Consider the following 20,056-nt stretch of genomic DNA (forward strand, 5'->3'; position numbering starts at 1 on the left):
GCATTTTCAGAATTTCCCAGTGGTCTTTGGGGTATTTGAGTTTGGGATAGCCCAGAATTTGTATGATACATGGTTGCCTTAATGTAGAGCTACCCTGTTTGAGGTTGTAAAATGTCAGTTTAGGGTTATTGTCTTTGTTTTTGAGAAGGTGCCTGTGCATTACATAAGGGTGAAAATATAATATTAACCAGGCTTCAATAGATGAATATTGCACTTAATTTTGTTGAGTTGCTTATTTCCCCCATGATGACAGTGGTTTATAGCTGGAGAAAAGAGAGCAACCAGTAGCCAAGAAATGGACATGCACTTCCTGGTCTTGGCTGAGTCATCACCCTTTTTTCCCTTCCATCTCTGAGGTTAGAACCAGGTATGTGTCAGTACTTTGTGATGCCTCAGTTTTTGCTTTCTGTTTGTTTTCTGCTCTCTGAGATAACTTAACCACAATGTAAAAAAAATTAAATTAAATCTGCCTGAATAAACTATAGGATTGCCCTTTGGTGTTAAGGCATCTTGGAAATTTAGGCGAGTATAGCATGTACTTCATCTTCCCTGGTAGCTCAGAGGTTAAAGCGTCTGTCTCCAATACAGGAGACCCAGGTTAGATCACAAGATCAGGAAGATCCCCTGGAGAAGGAAATGGTAACCCACTCCAGTATTCTTGCCTGGAGAATCCCATGGACAGAGAAGCCTGGAAGGCTACAGTCCACGGGGTCGCAAAGAGTTGGACACAACTGAGCAACTTCACTTACTTAGCATTTACTTCCTATAGCTTAGAAGTGAAATATTCTTCATTTTACACTCGTAGATATTTATTGAGCATCCAGTGTATGCCAGTCTCTAGCAGAATTTGATTTATTGTCCTGTAATACCATGGATAAGCTTAGGAAAAACAAGTGTTCTGAAGACAGATCTGCTTAGGTAGTGTTTCCTTAGTGATGAGATTCTTCTGGGGCACTTGGTGATAACATCCATGTTCCTCTTCTCCTCCCTTGGATGGTATGTTTTTGAGTCAGAAATGTAACTCAGTTGGTAAAGAATCTGCCTGCAATGCAGAAGACTTGGGTTCGATTCCTGGGTCAGGAGGATCCCCTAGAGAAGGAAATTGCAACCCACCCCAGTATTCTTGCCTGGAAAATCCCATGGACAGAGGAGCCTGGTGGGCTACAGTCCATAGGGTCGCAAAGAGTTGGACACTACTTAGCAACTAAACCACCACCAATACCATGGATAAGCTTAGGAAAAGCAGGTGTTCTGAAGACTGATCTACTTAGGTAGTGTTTCCTTAGTAATGAGATTCCTCTGGGGCACTTGATAACATCCACGTTCCTCCTCTCCTCCCTTGGATGGTATTTTTTTGAGTCAGAAATGGGGCCTTGAATCTAACACATGGCCTGAGTCATTCTTAGTAAGTATATTTGCAGATGCCGGTATGGGGGCAAGATTCTTAATCTAAAATCTAATCCTTGACCCCCTTAAACCATATGCACAATGTGCATATGGAGATTGTATTTTTCATGGTAAAGGGGACTGGGGCTGTCATTCTGTTCTCCAGGGAATAAAGATGAATGTGATCTTCTTTAGAACAGCCATTTTACTTTTTTAAAATATATTCTGATAAATCTCTAGTGCCAACAACTATGTCTGGCACATAGAAAGCATACAACTATTTGTTTAGTAAACAGAAAGATTAACATCTTTTCATTAGTTACTACTGGTTACTCTAAGCCAGCCTCTTGATGGCCATTCTCCAGACATTGTTGTTCAGTTGCAAAGTCTTGTCTGACTCTGTGACCCACTCATGCAACACACAGGCTTTCCTATCCTTTGCCATCTCCTGAGTTTGCTCAAACTCATATCTATTGAGTTGGTGATGCCATCCAACCATCTCCTCCTTTGTCACCCTCTTCTCCTCCTGCCTTCAATCTTTCCCAGCATCAGGGTCTTTCCCAATGAGTCAGTTCTTTGCATCAGATGACCAAAGTATTGGAGCTTCAGCATCAGTCCTCCCAGTTAATATTCAGGGTTGATTTCCCTTAGGATTTATTGGTTTGATCTCCTTGCTGTCCAAAAGACTCTCAAGAGTCTTCTCCAGACATTAGTTTTCATAATGCAATGAGATAGTTGATTTCCCAGCCCGTAGTTGAGAGACTTTAGGTCCAGAGAAGATAAGACCACACAGCTAATTGGTGGTGGGACTGGGCTTTGTTGCCAACTTTGCCATGTTCCAGTGAGAGTGAAAGTCACTCAGTTGTGTCTGACTCTTTGCGACCCCATGGACTATGTAGTCCATGGAATTCTCCAGGCCACAATACTAGAGGGGGTAGCTGTAGGAATTGAACCCAGGTTTCCTGCATTGCAGGCAGATTCTTTACCAACTGAGCTACCAGGGAAGCTTTTTCACAGTCCTGTGTTGCTTTCTGGTTTTGTTTCAGTTTGGTAGCTTGGCTGTACTTTACTAGCTGTTTGTTGGAAATGTTGATAATTTAAGGGGAAGAATAAAACAGTGTAATAAACAAAACATTGCTTATTTGGGCTCTACAGTAGGGAAAACTCTTCCAGGTTTTTAGATCAAACCTCTATGAGATATTTGTCTTGATCTCGGCTCTCTGCACTTTAGTTTCCTTCTGTGTAAGAGCCTGAGGTCTTTGGGTTTTTGTTGCTGCTGTTTATCCCTGTGGGTTTCCAGATTCACTTATGTACCCAGCACAAATGAGTGCGCATTCCTATTTGGATAATAAACATTCATTGTGCACTTGTGATAAACTCAGCTCTGTGAATAGCACTCACCGGGTGATATAAAAGAATGTAAGGCCACGAACCTTTCCTTCATGGGGCTTACGGTTGCTTCAGATTCAAGGCTTGGTTTGTGAATGTATCTTAATAAAAAGAAGAAGATATGGACTTGGGCAGAGTGGGCAGTGTAGGGGGCTCTGTTTTAAGCAGAGGGAGCCGCCATGCCCACGGCAATGGTCCTCTCACTGCCCTTGACTCCCCAGATGTTTTTAAAGGGTGTTTGTTTGTTTGTTTGTTTTGTTGTTCATCTGTTTTTTTAAAAACTTCTATGGAAAGTTTGATCATAGCCTGGAGAAACTGAAAAACCAAGGAAGCTAAAGTAATAAGATAAGGGGAAAGAAAGGAACAGAGGAACAGATGTGAGAAACATTTCGGGGGCGGGGGGGAGGTGGGGAAGACTAGGATTTGAGATTGTGTAGTTACAGGGTGTGGCAGCCACATAAGTGCTCCCAACTCTTCAGGGCCACTCTACTCCCAGTAAAATCAAGCCCAAACTCCTTAGCAGTCAGCGACCTTTCCAGACTGCCACTGCCCTCCTGCTTCAGGCTGATCTCCACTCCTTTCCCTTAGGAACCTTCCCTGATAGTTGAGGACCCCAGGGATCAGCTGTGTGCTGACTCCCTACCATACTGTTTATGCTGGTCTCCCCACCTAGAAGGTCTTTCTTCCACATATTCACTTTGCACATCCTTCTATGTGCATGTCTAAGGCAAGAGAGTAGGTGAGTAAGTCAGGGAGATTTCGTGTGTGATGCGCAGGATCACCAGTACCAGCAGTTTAAGGGATAGGATGAGGAAGGGGAGGCTGAAGGAGATGGGAAGAAGCAGTCAGTGGAAGGAGGGGTCCCATTTCAGAGTGGAGAGTCTCAGCATCACGTGATGAACTAAGACAGCCAACAAGACATGTGCTGGGAAGTACCCAGTGGTTTGGTAAAGATTTAAGGCATTCTGATGAAATGGGGAGGCAAGTCCACTAATACTTTGGGGGTGTTGAGGAAGCTACTCTTGATGCAAATGTATCCTCAAGAAATGGAAAGAAGTGTGAAAGTGCAAAGGAAAGGGAGTTGTGGAAAGGGAGTAATTATGGAAAGGGAGAGATCAAGGTCAAGGGAGTTGTAAATATTGTGAAAAGTTGGAAGAAGGAAAACAAGGGGGTCTCATGTAGGTAGGAAGCAGTTCAAAGCCTTTCTAGTTTGTGTGTGAATTGACCCCGTGGAGAGGGAGATTTTGAAGATACAAAAGATAAAAGGGGTAACCTTTAGAGCAAGGGCCATCAGCACCAGCAAGAGTTTAGCTATATTATGTCTTGGAGAAGGTGTTCCTTCTGGAAAGGGTGGTTGGTACAGGTAAGGAATGTTATAACTATAAAATAAAACACATGACTGTTAAAGATATTACTACCTGTACTGTGATAGGCACTGTTCTAAACTTATCACATGTTAATTCATTAACCTTCACATGAATCTTGTGAGGTAGGTACCATCATCATCCCTATTTACAAATAACAAAAGAGGTCCAGAGATGTTAAGTGACTTGCTGTGGTCACTCAACTAGTTCATGGTAAAGCTGCAATTTGATTAAAAACAGAAGATGTTTGTGACTTCCCTGGTGGTCCAGTGGATAAGACTTCACCTTCTAATGCAGGGGGTGTGGATTTGATTCCTGGTCAGGGAGCTAAGCTCCCACATGCCTCGCAGCCAAAAAACCCAAAGGTAAAACAGAAGCAACATTGTAACAAATTCGATAAAGACCTTAAGAATGGTCCACATCAAAAAAAAAAAAAAAAAAAGTCTTAAAAAGATGTTCATCCCATTTCCTAGTTAGGACACTTTGGGGAATACTGGATTCAGACATTATCATCTTCAGAATTTTTTCAATTATGAGACTATTAAATGATCACCTACTAATATACTGTTATGTCAGTTATATCAATGAAGATTTTTTTAAAGGATGATCTCTAAGGTCATCCACTGACATTGTCAGTGGGTCAGTGACAATTTCTTGCCTGAGTTTATTTTGTAATAACTAATTCTAGGTAGGACAAGGATGGAATTGAGGACTTAGAATTCTCAAATGTTGAGAGGGGATGATTTTCAGAACATGAGTCCTCTTCTGGAGAGGTTAGGCTTTGTGGGGGTGGGTGGGGGGTGCTTGCCTGTGGAGCAGGGGTTGAGTGTACAAGCCAGCCAGTGGATACCCCAAGGGCACCCTCATTCTGCACCCTGGTTTCAGGGTTTCAGGAAAATAACGGCAAGTAGAAGTGATGTCAGAAAGGTGAAAAAAAAAAAAGGTGAAATGACGCTGAAAATAAACTTGGCCAACTGTTCGGTTTTGCCAAGACGGGAACATCTTCTCCATTTCCTTCCATCTCCTGCCTCCTTTCTGCTTTTAATGACCTTAAAATTTAGGTTTCCAGGGTGCTGAGGCCATTGTCCCTGATTCTAATGATAAGGGAGAGTGATTTTCCCCAGCTAATGTTCCGTCTATTGCTTGCTAAGTGCCTCTCTACAAACCCACGGAGCTCCTGCCTCCCTCTGACCTGCTTTGCCTGGCCAGGGTTTCTTAACTGAAATTCAATCGCTTGGCTTTGGCACTGCACGTTTGCTGGGGCTCACCCCAAGGCCATCATCATTGCAATCCTATTGCCCTGGCTTGCCTTACCGAGTACAGCCTCTCATTGGAGCCACAGCTGACCTATTGGCAGCTGGACCACGCGCTCCTGTTCCCGTTTCATAAATTAGGATGTGAAGGCTGTCTTGCCCAGGGTCACATAACTCATTAGTGATGGAGCTCAGATTTAGAGCTCAGTGTCTCAAGTCTTTTTTATTGTGGCCTCTGTAATTGCTGCAGTGATTTGGAATGGATGGTACAGTGCCTACTTTGAAGTGGGATACTGTAAAAGAGAGCAAGAATTTTCTTCAATTATGAGTGAAGGCAGCCAGAATGGAACCTGAAGTCATGAACTTCCTTGGAGGCCTCTAATCCTTGGCTCAAGTGATAAGTTTCTCTTTCTCTCTCCTAGTATTTTATTGATTCACTATAACTGTATCTTCTAAATAGTCATATGAAAGTAATATTTAAACACTTTTCAGGTACGAAAATTTTTCCTATTTATCCTAGAAAGGAAAAATATGAAAACAGAGATAAGAAACTAAGAATAACAATAGTTAACATTTATTAGGCACTTGCTGATATTAGCAGCTGGGACTGCTTCTCAGCCAACATACACTGGTATAACTGTTATTGGTTGTTAATAGACAAGGACTTTCCCGATGGATTGGGGTCCAGGCCATACTGGTGGTCTTAAATACTCTGACTGTTCCAGTAGCCTTACAAGATGGTTGTTAATATTCATTTCCTACATAACAAAATTAAGGCCCGGACAGATTAAATAACTTCCCCCAAATCATTGTTGTTCATTGTTCAGTCACCCATTTGTGTCTGACTCTGTGACCCCACGGACTGCAGTATGCCAGGCTGTCTTGTCCTTCTCTGTCTCCCAGAGTTTGCTCAAACTCATGTCCATTGAGTCCGTGATGTCATGCAACCGTCTCACCCAATGTCACCCCTTCTACTCCTGCCCTCAATCTTCCCCAGCGTCAGGGTCTTTTCTACTAAGTTGGCTATTCACATCAGATGACCAAAATACTGGAGCTTCAGCTTCACCATTAGTCCTTCCAACTAGTATTCAGGGTTGATTTCCCTCAAGACTCATTGCTTTGATCTCCTTGCTGTCCAAGAGACTTCCAGGAGTCTTCTCCAGCACCACAGTTAGAAGGCATCAATTCTTTGGCTCTCACAACCGTATGTGACCACTGGGAAGACCATAGCCTTGACTATACAGACATTTATCAGCAGAGTAATGTCTCTGCTTTTCAACACACCGTCTAGGTTTGTCACAGCTTTCCTGCCAAGAGGCAATCGTCTTCTGATTTCATGGCTGCAGTCACCATCCTCAGTGATTTTAGAGCCCAAGAAGAGGAAATCTGTCACTACTTCCACCTTTTCCCCTTTTATTTGCCATGAGGTAATGGGACCAGATGCCTTGATCTTAGTTTTAAGCCGGCTCTTTTGCTCTCCTTCAGCCTCATCAAGAGGCTCTTTAGTTCCTCTTCACTTTCTACCATTAGAGTGGTATCATCCACATATCTGAGGTTGTTGGTGTTTCTCCTGTCTATCTTGATTCCAACTTGTAACTCATTCAGTCTGGCATTTCTCATGATGTGCTCAGCGTATAGTTTAAACAAACAGGGTGACCAGCCGGTAAATGATGGATCAAGAATTCAAACCCCAATTGGTGCCCATTCTGTTGCTATTAAACAAGGAGGCCACCCTGATACACCCAGTAGATCACCCTGGGAGAGTTTATATTTCTTCCTTGACTTAATGTAGGTAATTGATTGTACCTGGTGTAATTTTATTCTGCCCCCTTGCTGCTGCTGCTAAGTCGCTTCAGTCGTGTCCAACTCTTCGCGACCCCATGGACTGCGGCCTTCCAGGTTCCTCTGTCCATGGGATTTTCCAGGCAAGAGTACTGGAGTGGGTTGATATTGCCTTCTCCCTTCTGCCCCCTTCTGTTCTTAAAAAATGTCTGTAAGCATGATGCTCAGTTTCATTCTCTTCATATGCAGCACTACTGAGCTCAATGATTAGAGCTCTTGAGAGGGCAACAGATACGTAACTGTCCACGTTTCTCAAGGTATCATCACAGCGCTAGTCCTGTAATTTGTTTATGGTTATTGTCAAGGTCACAACCATAGAAAATACATTTTATAATGAAAGGTGTATGTGTTTTGGGCTTCTCTGGTGACTCAGATGGTAAAGAATCTACCTTTAATGCAGGAGACCCAGGTTTGACCCCTGAGTCGGGAAGATCCCCTGGAGAAGGGAATGGCTGCCCACTCCAGTATTCTTGCCTGGAGAATTCCATGGACAGAGGAGCCTGGCGGGCTACAGTCCATGTGGAATGAGAAATCTATGCAGGATGAGGACAAGATCCAAGTTAATTGTAGAACTCAGAGTTGTAACAGTTTCTTTTTGGTTATGTCTGTCAACTTCCCATCAAATTTTATTATAGCTTAGTGATTGATGTGCTTTGATTATTGCCAAGGCATTTTATTCTTAAAAATGTTCTTTTAACAAGGTTTTCTACCTTTGCTTCTGAAGTTTCATCTTGGTCTCCTAGTTTGTCTATCTAGTTATTCTCTAATGTTGTGGTCCCCAACCTCCAGGATCTAATGCTTGTTGATCTGAGCTGATATAATAATAATAGAAATAAAGGACACAATAAATGTACTTGAATCATCTGGAAACCATCCCCCCCAACCCCAGTCTGTGGGAAAAGTGTCTTTCACAAAATCAGTCCCTGGTGCCAAAAAGGTTGAGGACCACTGCCCTAATGTCTCATTGATATTTTCTTGTTTATACTATGGAGGATGTTCAGCCATTTTTATTCTTAACTTTCTAAATCTTTGATCATGTTCAGAATCACTTATTTTTATATTCAGCTACTACTTAACTGTGTCCTCCAAGTGCTGCATGAATGCTCAGTCTTGTCCAGCTCTTTGCCATCCCATGGACAAAGAGTCCAGGCTCTTCTGTCCATGGAATTTTCCAGGCAAGAATACTGGAGTGGGTTGCCATTTTGTCCTCCAGGGGATCTTCTCAACCCAGGGATCAAGCCCACGTCTTCTGCATTGAGGGAAGATTCTTTACCACTGAGTCACCTGGGAAGCCCCCTAAGTGTTAGATATTTGTAAATTAGGGTTACATTTGCAGATAATGAGACATGCCTTTTTTTTTTTTTAATAAGGGAGTATAGACAGATATTCTCTACCATTTATTGAGGGTTTATTATCCACCAAGGATTGTGGCTTATAACCATTTTTTATAATGCCTACTACAATATATGTATTCCCATTTTGCATATGAGGAGACAAGCTTTGGTTAAGTATTTGTATGAGGCTACTCAATAAAAGAAACAGAATGAAGCCTGTATATGTATGTATGTTTAAGAACATCATCATAGTGTCTAAATTCTTTGAGTACTTACTATGTGCAAGGAAGTGTATTAAGCACTTTATAAACTTTGAGATTTTATTTTTATTAGTTTTGTGAGCTTAATTGCAAAATGAGTTATTTCCTTTTAAAAATTGCTTAAAATGAGGTATTGTTTTCTTAATGTCTATAAACTTATCACTAATTCCAAACAAAAATTTGTTTATTAAAGCTCTTCTCCATACCTTCATATGGTATTCTGTCAATCTCTTCTCATTGAAGAAAAATTTCCCCAAAGGATTCTGGCTGTTTTTAAGCAAGTCCATCTGTAGACTTGCTTCAGAGCTGTCGTGTTTGGATTTCCTTCCAGCAGTCTCCTTGGGTTGCCTTTCTTGGTGTCTGTGTTATATTCCCTCCCCCAGGACCCTAGATCTATCTCTTACCTTGTTTCCACCTTCATTTTGATGGGCCCCATCCCCCTGTTAGCCCTGAGAAAAGGTACATGGGAAGCATACTTTTGAGAACTTAGTATCTGATAAGGTGTGTATTCTGCCCTTGTATTTAATTGATAAATTGATTAGACTTTTAAAAATAAGTTGAAAATTGCCTTCCCTCACAATTTTGAAGCCTCTAATATCTTCTAGTTTCCAGTCCTGGTTTTGAGAAATCTGAAGCCTTACCATTCTTGATCATTGGTATGACATTTTTTTGAAATTATTAAATCTTCTTTCTGTTTCTAGTGCTGAGAAACTTGATGAGAATACGCTTTGGTGTGAGTCTATTTTTATCCATTGCATTGTGTACTCAGTGGTTTTTCAAAGTAGAAACTCATGTCATTCATTTCTGAGAAGTTTTTTGAATTATTTATTTGATTTCCTTTTATCCAATTCATTCTGTTCTTTATTTCTCTGGCTGCTATTTTTGAGATGATAAATTTCCTGGACTGGTTCTTATTTTTGAAATCTATGTTTCCTATTTCTCATCTCTGTTCTTTTTGTTCTGTTTTCTGGTAGATTAATTTTATCTCTCAAACTTCTATGGCACTTATAATTTCTACTATCATTTTTAACTTTCCAAAGAGATTTTTTTTTAGTTTTCTGAAGTTTTTATAGCATCCTAATCTTGTTTTGTGGATGTAATCTTTTTATATTTTATTGAGGATATTAATGCTAACATTTTTATTTTTTCAACTGAAATTTATTTCACTCTGATTTCTTCCAGTGCACTGTTCTTTCTATTCATTCTGGTCTTTTTTGATTGGATATTGTCAGATGTTTACAGATATTAGGCTTTCCTTATATTTAAATAGCCCATGCTAAAAATTAGGAAGATCTCTATAAATTGGGTCTGTCAATCATGGTTTTCATTGTAAGATGAATTGGCTGGATATTTTTTAGGACAAGGGAGTGGGCCATCTTATGTCAGGACTTCTAGGGGTCTTTTTGTTGTAGGTCGTGGTTTGTTTTTAATTGGGCTGGGCTGGTTAGTTACTCAGACGACCCAGTATTCAAACTCTAGTACCTGATTGCTGAGTATAAGCCTTGTCACCAATTAACTTCCATTATCTAGGTATATTTTATTATTTTTAAGAAAGTTGGCAATCTAAGCGTAGATTTTCTAGGAATGCCCATTTCTGAAGAGGATTCTTTTAACCAGAAATTTTCTTCCACTACAATTATAACCTGTGTGAGTTCCTAAAAAGAATAACTGATGCATAGTAGGTGCTCAGAAAACAACTGTTGCCTGAATTCGTATTTTTCTCAGCACATCAGGCTTTTTGAACAATATACAATGGGATGAGAAAAAAGCCTTAAGTTTCCTAACTTCCATCCTCGTGCTATAGTGTACATATAGTCACTCAGATTTGACAAAAGCAGTCAGGCAAACTAACATATTAATAGATTCAGCCCTGAGAGAGAGTGTTCTGTTTATGGAACTTCTTGGAGTAAGAGTGTATTTTATATTTGAGATCAGGGGTTGTTGTTGAAGTGGCAGCCAGCTATAAGTCAGCCTGTGGCTCAGATCACAGAGCTGTTCCTCTTAGGAACCTGCAGACCCATGAGTGTTCAGATGGCGGCATTTTGGAACTTGATTTAAGCACACATTCTGCTGACTGCTTCCTAGAGACTTGCCCATCTGTTCCTTTCTGCTGATTGGGTCTTTTTGAACTTAGATTTCCCCATGGGTCTCCCACAGCTGCCTCTTTCTATTCTGACCTAGCTTTTTCTCCTCGCTTGTCCTCTGTGTCTTCCCACCAGTTCTTCATCATTGGGGTGGAAATGGAGGAGAGCTGGGTGATGCTGAGCTGGCATCTATGGAAGAGCCAACTGTGGAACCCAGAGGACTCGCCTGTTGGCATGACCACGTGCTCTGTGGTGACGCCTTTGTCGTCTGTTTGAACATCTGGGTTCCCAGTCTCAGGGAGCCACCAGTAGGTCAAGACTCCCTGAAAGAAGAAGGAGGTGAGCAAGACCTCTCCCCTGAGGGCAGTGAGACCACCATGTTTAAAGATAATCTTTCAGAAAAGCTTGAACTTAGATTCAGTCAGCCAACCATGTTGGGTTTGTCAAGAGATGAGAGGGGAAAAAAGGGTAGTGTACAGAGAAACAGGGTAACAATGAGGAGAGTATGGTGTCTGGAAATACATAAAGAAGAATCATTCACTAGGTATGGAGGAAAATAAATTACCCAGTTAACAAAGCTTTATTAAAAAATTAATTTATCCAGTTACAAAGACCTAAAAGCATAGTTTGTTGCAAACCTGAAGGCTTTAAAATTTTTTTTACACAATTTGCTATGTTCTGTTACTATCCTAGAGGGAGATACTATTAGAAATTCAAGAATTAAAAAATGCAACATAGCAGCATTTCCTTACCAGTCAATTTAACCTTTTAAAATAATCACAATTACACATTTATTACATATACCCTTTGGAAAGTAGAAAGAAAAAAATATTATCCAGGGACCTAACTTTGAAAGACAGCCACTGTTAGTATTTTCTTCTAGGCTTTTTCTTTGTATGGTTTTTGGTTTTGCATAGCAGGCATAAGGCATTTTACTTGCCTCATGGTAGATTTTTTTGGTCTTCAATTGGAGTCCACTGTGGTTATATTCTGATAATACATGTCTGTGATTTATTCTTTTCTTGTCATGAGGCTGAATAAGCAGTGCTTTAGTTCTTGGCTTGAATAAATTCTTTATATGCTTTTAACATAAAACATTGTTCAGATTAGAAAGTGAATAATCCTTAGAGCAAAGAAGTATGATGTATGTTTCACAACCCTTTTTTTAAAAGTATCAGATCTTTTAAAAAAAAGTCAGAAGCACAAAAATGGCTTGGGGAAAATGTGTGAAACAAAGATAAGATTTTTAAGGTTTCCAGATGGGAGGCAGTCTCTCAGGGGCCCTAGGACACATCATAGATGCCTAGCATTGCTTATTAAATAGACAATAATTTTTATTACATATAACATGGTGGTCTCAAGGCAGAGAGGGAAACCTTTATCTTTTCCCTTGGAAAAGGCACGGAAAAGAACAGTTGAGTGTAGTAGAGGCACTGCTGAAGCCAGGTGGAAATTTTGGCCCTGCCCTCACTGCTAACTAGTTGCTACATCAGAGGCACCTGCCCTCAATATCATAACCAATAAAATGAGGTGGTTAAACTATATAATTTTAATAAGTTTCTCTCCTTCTCTGACTCAATGAGTTTATGATCCTGAGACCAAACACTGAGAATATAAAGATGCAGAAACCCAGCAACTTGACTCTTCCTTTTCCTCTTCCTTTGCATCTAGTCAGTTACCAGGTTTGACCCGTTTTACTCTCTAAGTAAGTCTGGCAAATGACCATCCTAGGACAGAGTTATGCTCATTAGTTTACGGATTTATTGCTGCCTTTGTACTGCAGCTTCCCTGGTGGCTCAGGTGGTAAAGAATCCGCCTGTGATGCAGGATGGAGAAGGCAATGGCACCCCACTCCAGTACTCTTGCCTAGAAAATCCTATGGACGGAGGAGCCTGGTAGGCTGCAGTCCATGGGGTCGCTGAGGGTCAGACACGACTGAGCGACTTCATTTTCACTTTTGACTTTCATGCATTGGAGAAGGAAATGGCAACCCACTCCAGTGTTCTTGCCTGGAGAATCCCAGGGACAGGGGAGCCTGGTGGGCTGCTGTCTATGGGGTCGCACAGAGTCTGACACGACTGAAGCGACTTAGCAGCAGCAGCAGTGATGCGGGAGACCCTGGTTTGATTTCTGGGTCAGGAATATCCACTGGAGAAGGGATAGTCTATCCACTCCAGTATTCTTGGGCTTCCCTGGTGGTTCAGCTGGTAAAGAATCTGCCTGCACTGTGGGGGACCTGGGTTTGATCACTGAATTGGGAAGATCCCCTGGAGAAGGGAACAGCTAACCACTCCAGTATTCTGGCCTGGAGAATTCCATGGACTGTGTAGTCCACAGGGTCGCAAAGAGTCGGACACGACTGAGCAACTTTCACTTTTGTACTGCCATGGCAGAGTTGGGCAATTGCAACACTGTCTGGTTAGCAAAGCTGTAAATATTTACTATCCAGACTCTTGACAGTAAAAGCTAATCAACCCCTGATCTAAATAATTTACAAACACATCTCCTCTCATTTTCACTACCATTGTCCTAACTTAGGTCTTCATCTCTTCTCACCTGGAGAACCCAAGAGCCTTAATCTTAGGGTTTCTCATTCTAGTTTTGAGCCTCCCAAATGTGTTGCATACAGATACAGAATAATTTTTTAGAAAAAATTTGAAATGGCAGTTTGCTTGCTTAAAACCCTCAAGGGGCACCCTGTTGAACTTAGGATAAAAATCACAGTTCCTTACCTAACACACAGTTTGAAAACCACTCCACTGACATCTGAAGACCCTTCTAGTCGTGGGACTGGGAGTTTGTTTGATGTGACATATGTGATATGAATTTCAGCCTTAGAAAACCCAACCTAACTCAACCAGGCTTGAGTACAAAGAGGCTTTATATTGGCTTACCCAACTAAGAAGCCTGGTAACAGATCTGGATGAAACCTTTCCCAAGGCTAGGTTTCCAGTTGTGTCTCCTGAACTCTGTTTCTCTGTTGGCTCCTCTGCTGTGGTAGCCCTGTTGACACAGTGGCTTTCATCTTGGGAGGTCAGGCCTGCCATAGCCGTTCCTGCCTCATAGCCTCCTGTGGACACATCTTTTCCCACACAAGTGCAGAGGTCTCTCTGATTGGACAGCATAAGTCATGTGATCCAGGGTAAGGGACCGTGCTGAGGGGTTTAGGGCCAGGGCCTGTGCTTGAGCTCAGGAATTGGAGACATCCCCCCTGAACTGTAAGGAGTGGGAAGAGGAGGAGGGCATTATCCCCAAGGAAATATTGGGCTGTTGTGGAGACAGGATGGAGGTGGACTGGGACAAAATAACCAAGATTCACTGAGCATGCCATGAGCAGGAGCCCTTTGACAGTCAGGCAGTAGTAGTTACAATGAGTACCTGGAGAGGCAGACTATCACAAGATCTGGGAACTGTGATTGCCTTTCTCAGTGGTTCTTAATTCTAGCTCTTCATTAGAAGGACTAGATGCCTGGGCTCTTCGAGGACCAGTGAACTTGGGAGCTCTTTCTGGTTGGCCAAGTAAGAATGATTTAACAAGTTCTCCAAGTGACAGTAATGTGTAGCTAAGGTGACACATTGACTGGGCTTACATCCTGACTTCATTTACTGGTCTATGGAATGGGAACAATTCTATCGTCCATCCAGATTTGGGGAATGAATAAATGAGGTGATTCTATCATCCATCATCCAGCCCAATTTGGGTGATGTATGTAAGGAATATAGCCTACCTACTTACTCAAGTAAAGGGTAGTTGATTTTGTTGTTGTTGTTTTTAAATAAGGGCACCGGTTATGTTGGATTAGGGCTCACCCTCATTGCCTCATTTTACCCTGATTACCTCTTTAAAGGTCCTGTTTCCAAATATAGTTACATTGGGGCTTAAAACATTAGTATATGAATTTGTGTGTGTGTGTGTAGGGGGGTCACAATTCGGTCCACAGCAGGTACTGATCTTATCATTCTCTGATGATAGCTAGTGTTTCTCTACCCAGAAAAATAGAGACATACATACATGTTTATGGACTTGCATATGTTTATGGACTTTGAAGATGCCTGTTAAAAAGGAACATTCGAAGCAGCCTTGCAGAGGAAAACAGATACCAGAGACAAGGAGGTGTGTAAAAGAGGACAGGCCCATTCATTCATTCACTTACTCATTTAACAGTTATTTGCCGAATGCTGTTGCATGAACCGGGCCCGGTGCTAGGGTTATAACAGTGACCCAGGCAAGGCTCCTTTGTCTCATGACTTTTTTTTTTTTTAATTTCTGGAGTCGGGCAGTTAACGCATCCACAATTCTGTATCAGAGAGCACCTAGTGCTATGTGTTAGAGAATCGAAATGGAGTGATGGGGTGGTGTTTGCCTGGGAAGCTATTTAGATTTTGTGATCAGGAATGTCTTCCCTGAGAAGATGCTGCTGAAGTGGAGGCCTGAATAACAAGGAGTCAGCCGTGCACAAAGGGGCAGAGGGTTGACGGCTGATGAAACGCCTGCTAGTCCCCGGTTTATTTTAGTACCAGCTGGCAGAGCCACCTCCTCCAGCACCAGCTGCTTCTCAGATTCCCTTCTGCTGCCCACAGAGCCAGCCTTCAGGATCTGCTCCGAGATGGGCATGGCTCTTGTGGATTGCTCTCCTCGCTCTGGATGTCTTTCTCTTATCCTGTTGCAGAAATGTTTAGGTCATGTGTTCAAAGCGGGTGAAACCCATCGAGGCAAATATCGGTGCCTCTAAACTCTCATTGACGTTCCCAGAGCTTAGTCACTATTGTCTCCTGCCTGAATTAGAGTTACCACCGTAGGAAGAGAAGTTGGCTTTGGTGTTGTGGTAAATGCATAAACAATCATTGTGCTGTGTAACAGCACAGTTGTGCTTCCATAACCACATGGAATTAAAGGGACCTCAAACAGCACCTGGATGGGATGGAGAAGACTTTCCCTAGAAGCTGCATCCTGAAAGATCCCCACTGGCCGTAGGATAAACAGCAGAATCCTACTGTGGCTTTCAGACTCCTGTGGGTCTGGCACCTGCCACCTTCTCTAGTTCTCTCTACCTCTCGGCTAAGAAAGGCTGGGATCAGATCTACTCTGTGTGTCTCATCCTAGGGCGAAGTTTGAAAGAGCAGTTGCCTCTAGGCATGCCCTTTCCCTGCTTATGACAAGTGCCTGTGAAGCCAAGCAAACTTCATAGCATGCTGAACTCTGTTGCTCACATCTCCTACACTCACATCCACTGGCCAAATGAACTCACATGGTCAAGACCAAAGTCATTGTATAGGAACGTATTCTGCTCCGAGGGTAGGAGAGTGAATGTTTATCAAGCAGTAATCTGATCCACTCCAGCAGCATGAGTGCTTGGAGAAGGAAATGACAACCCACCCCAGTACTCTTGTGTGGAAAATCCCATGGACAGAGGAGCCTGGTGGGCTGTAGTCCATGAGGCCGCAGAAGAGTTGGACGCAACAACTAAGGCAATCTGATCCACCCTAGCAGCGTTAAGTGCTTAGAAAAGTGCCCATATAGGTTGACCTAAATTAGAAACAATAGTGTACTATCTAACAATCTAATGTCCAGAAGTGGGAAAAAAGTTTGTCAATATATTCACAACAGAGTTGAGGAAAGATTTTTATATAGGGTGAGACGAGCATGTCAGTAGACTTTTGGGAGGAATGAGTAGGCTGGTTGAAAATGGAAGGTGGGGCAAAGCTTGAGGATTCCACTGAAATTGGAAAGCACGAACTTAGAGCAGTACCTTTTTTTCTTGTGGTTTTTAATAGCAGCAGCCAAGAAGGCCAACAGTTGGATTGATAACTTTCTGTGAACTGAACTTTATGTGCTTGATCCCCACTCCCTTCTCCTCTCTAATCTTAAGGAGAGACTGAGATAGCGTAACAGTTGGTGTTTACAATGTTTTAATTGCTGTCATATTGAGAACTGACTAGAAACATCTTTAGAAATAATTTATACCACCATAAAATGAATTGCTAATCTTTCAGAGAGTATTCTTTAGCATTGTTTTTGTTTGTATACCAGCCAAGAAGAGCTAGACCAATCAGTGAAGAAACTGCTAAAATATTTTAGAAGCATTGTCTGATTTGAATAGCTAAGTGGGAATATAAATCCTTTCTCAAATACTCAGTCACACTCGCTGCTATTCGCTTGTGGTTTTGTCATCATTGTCTCCTAGGGCAGTGTGCGTGTATGTGCTTAACATGTCCACAACATACCCACCCACCAGTGCTCAGTGGTGGGACTCAGGTGGGAACATAAGGGCAGTGGAGTATGTGTTGACTTGTACCAGCAGGCGTTGTTTATAGTCCTTATGGTGAGCCCAGTATTGAAAGCGACAAAGGTAATGATGTTGATAATTAACAACATGATCCATTTGATGCCTAAGTTTTGAGTGGTGACTTGAGGTGGTAGCATACTGCCCTGAATGATGAAAGAAAGCTTTGGGAATTCAGATGAAGTGATACAAGTATGTGTTGGGATAGGGGAGAGGGTTTTAATGAGACTTAAACTGTATCTTTGACTCAGGTGATAAAGAATCTGCCTGCAATGAGGGGGACCCAGGTTCGATTCCTGGGTCGATAAGATCCCCTGGAGAAGAGAATAGATACCCACTCAGGTATTCTTGCCTGGAGAATTCCATGCACAGAGGAGCCTGTCGGGCTACAGTCCATTGGGTCACAAAGAGTGAGACATGACTGAGCGACTCTTTCACTTTCGAACTGTATCTGAAGGCCACTTGCATATCAACATGTAAATGATCTCATCATAGTCATCCATGTTCCTGAAACATATTAGCTAAACTTCTCCCTGCTCAAAATCTTGCTTTTCCAACTGTTTAGTGAAAAATATTACCTCTTATCCTAATACCCAAGACATCACTCTCTCATAATCTGCTCCCAGATTATCCTGTCTCATCTTCATGATTTCTTTTCATTTAGGTTTTAAAAGACTTGTTCCTTCTTGTAAATGCTCCAGACTTCCCTAATCTGTACTTTTTATTTTCTTTTTTTTTTAATTATTGGTCTAGACTTGATTTGCAGTATTATGTTAGTTTCAGGTGTACCGCAAAGGAAATTAATTATACATATACATATATCCACTCTTTTTTTTAAATTTTCTTTCCCCATATAGGCCATTACAGAGTATTGAATAGAGTTCTCTGTGCTATACAGCAGGTTCTTATTAGTTTATTTTATACATAGTAGTGTGTATATGTCAGTCCCAGTCTCCTATTTGGTCCTTCTGCTTAGATGCCTTCTCCTGATCTATGAGTACAGGCCTCACCTCTTCAAACCCAGTCTAAAATTCCAAGTTCCTATGAAGTCTTGCCTGTTTTAGAGGAGATGGTGATGGTAGCTGGAAGTAATTATCCCTTCTCATTTTGGAAGCCTCTCATCATTACTTCTAGAGAAGGCAATGACACCCCACTCCAGTACTCTTGCCTGGAAAATCCCATGGATGGAGGAGTCTGGTAGGCTGTAGTCCATGGGGTCGCTAAGAGTTGGACACGACTGAGCGACTTCCCTTTCACTTTTCACTTTCATGCATTGGAGGAGGAAATGGCAACCCTCTCCAGTGTTCTTGCCTGGAGAATCCCAGGGACGGGGGAGCTTGGTGGGCTTCTGTCTATGGGGTCGCACAGAGTCGGACACGACTGAAGCGACTTAGCAGCAACTTAGCAGCAGCAGCATCATTAATTCTTCAGCAGTGTATATTCCCACCCTGTCTTACCATATCATCTGCAAATAACTGTTGGACTGCTTATTGTCATTATCATAGAAATGTTCAATCTTCTAGTTTTCATAGACAAGTAATTTTTTAAAATGGTGCTGAGTTCCTATAACTTTTTTGTTAACATTAAAACTTACGTGCACAGATGCAGAGGTACTCGGTTTTCCCAGGTGGCGCTAGTGGTAAAGAACCTGCCTGCCAATGCAGGAGACATGAGAGACACAGCTTCAGTCCCTGGGTTGGGAAGATCCCCTGGAAGAGGGCATGGCAATCCACTCCAGTATTCTTGCTGGAGGGTCTCATGGACAGAGGAGCCTGCTGGGCTACAGTCCATAGGGTTGCGAAAGCATCGAACATGACCAAGGCGACTTAGCAAACTCACAGCACGGAGGTACTCACAAACTCTTACCTAATTTCATAAAAGATACACAGTTGACATCAGGAAATGCAGGGAAAACAATATCAAAATGAAGGACACAGGTTTATACTGGAAACATCAGTGGAAAACTCCTAAGAGTCTGTTTTCATTGAGAACCAATGCCATTTACATCGCATGTATTTCTCTTCTCTGGGCAGGCATTTGGGAGCCACTATTTTAGTACACTGAGAGCTTTGCCAGAGCTGAATTATCTCTGCTTCCTAATTTATCTTTGTCTTTCTCAGATATCTTGGGTCTCTAAAAGCTTATAACGGCAACAACAGCAACAACAAAAAAACCTGATTTGTGACAACAGAGCAAAGAGTTGGGGAGTAGATGTTTCAAACATCTGACAGTTGTCTAAAATAACCAAACTAGCACATCACTTTTATAATAGTTTATCTGAAATGTGTTTGAAAGGACAATAGACAGGTTACAAAGGATCTTCATCCTCAATGAGCAAAAATTTTACAAAATTCCAAATTATGGCATTATATTTAATCATTTTCTTATCCTTAAAATGTAGGTTTGTTGTTGTTCAGTCAGTAGGATGTGTCTGACTCTGCAACCCCAGGGACTGCAGCACACCAGGCTCCTCTGTCCTCCACTGTCTCCCAGAGTTTACTCAAATTCATGTCCACTGAGTTGGTGATGCTATCTAATCCTCTCATCTTTTGCTGCCCACTTCTCCTCCTGCCCTCAATCTTTCCCAGCATCAGGGTCTTTCCAATGAGTCAGCTGTTCGCATCAAGTGGCCAAAGTATTGGAGCTTCAGCATCAGTACTTTCAGTGAATATTCAGGGTTGATTTCCTTTAGAACTGACTGGTTTGATCTCCTTGTGGTCCAAAGGACTCTCAACACTCTTCTTCAATGCCACAGTTCAAAAGCATCAGTTCTTCGGTGCTCAGCCTTCTTTATGGTCCAGCCCCCACATCCACACAGGACTACTGGAAAAATTATACCTTTGACTATATAGACCTTTGT

General features: G+C 42.0%; 1 protein-coding gene across 5 annotated transcripts in view; it reads left to right on the top strand.

Annotated features, from left to right (window-relative positions):
* SAMD12 (sterile alpha motif domain containing 12) overlaps positions 1-20,056 on the top strand; it is a 448,963-nt gene that overhangs the window by 9,183 nt on the left and 419,724 nt on the right. For 3 of the 5 annotated variants that reach the window (XM_027561269.1, XM_027561270.1, XM_027561271.1), the window contains exon 2: positions 11,048-11,251. The exons of the other annotated variants lie outside the window; for them this stretch is intronic. In XM_027561269.1, coding sequence (XP_027417070.1) covers positions 11,048-11,251 — 204 coding nt within the window. The remainder of the gene's footprint in view (positions 1-11,047; positions 11,252-20,056) is intronic. 5 annotated transcript variants of the gene reach the window in all.

Source organism: Bos indicus x Bos taurus, chromosome 14 (genome assembly GCF_003369695.1).
Source record: "Bos indicus x Bos taurus breed Angus x Brahman F1 hybrid chromosome 14, Bos_hybrid_MaternalHap_v2.0, whole genome shotgun sequence".
NCBI lineage: Eukaryota > Metazoa > Chordata > Mammalia > Artiodactyla > Bovidae > Bos > Bos indicus x Bos taurus.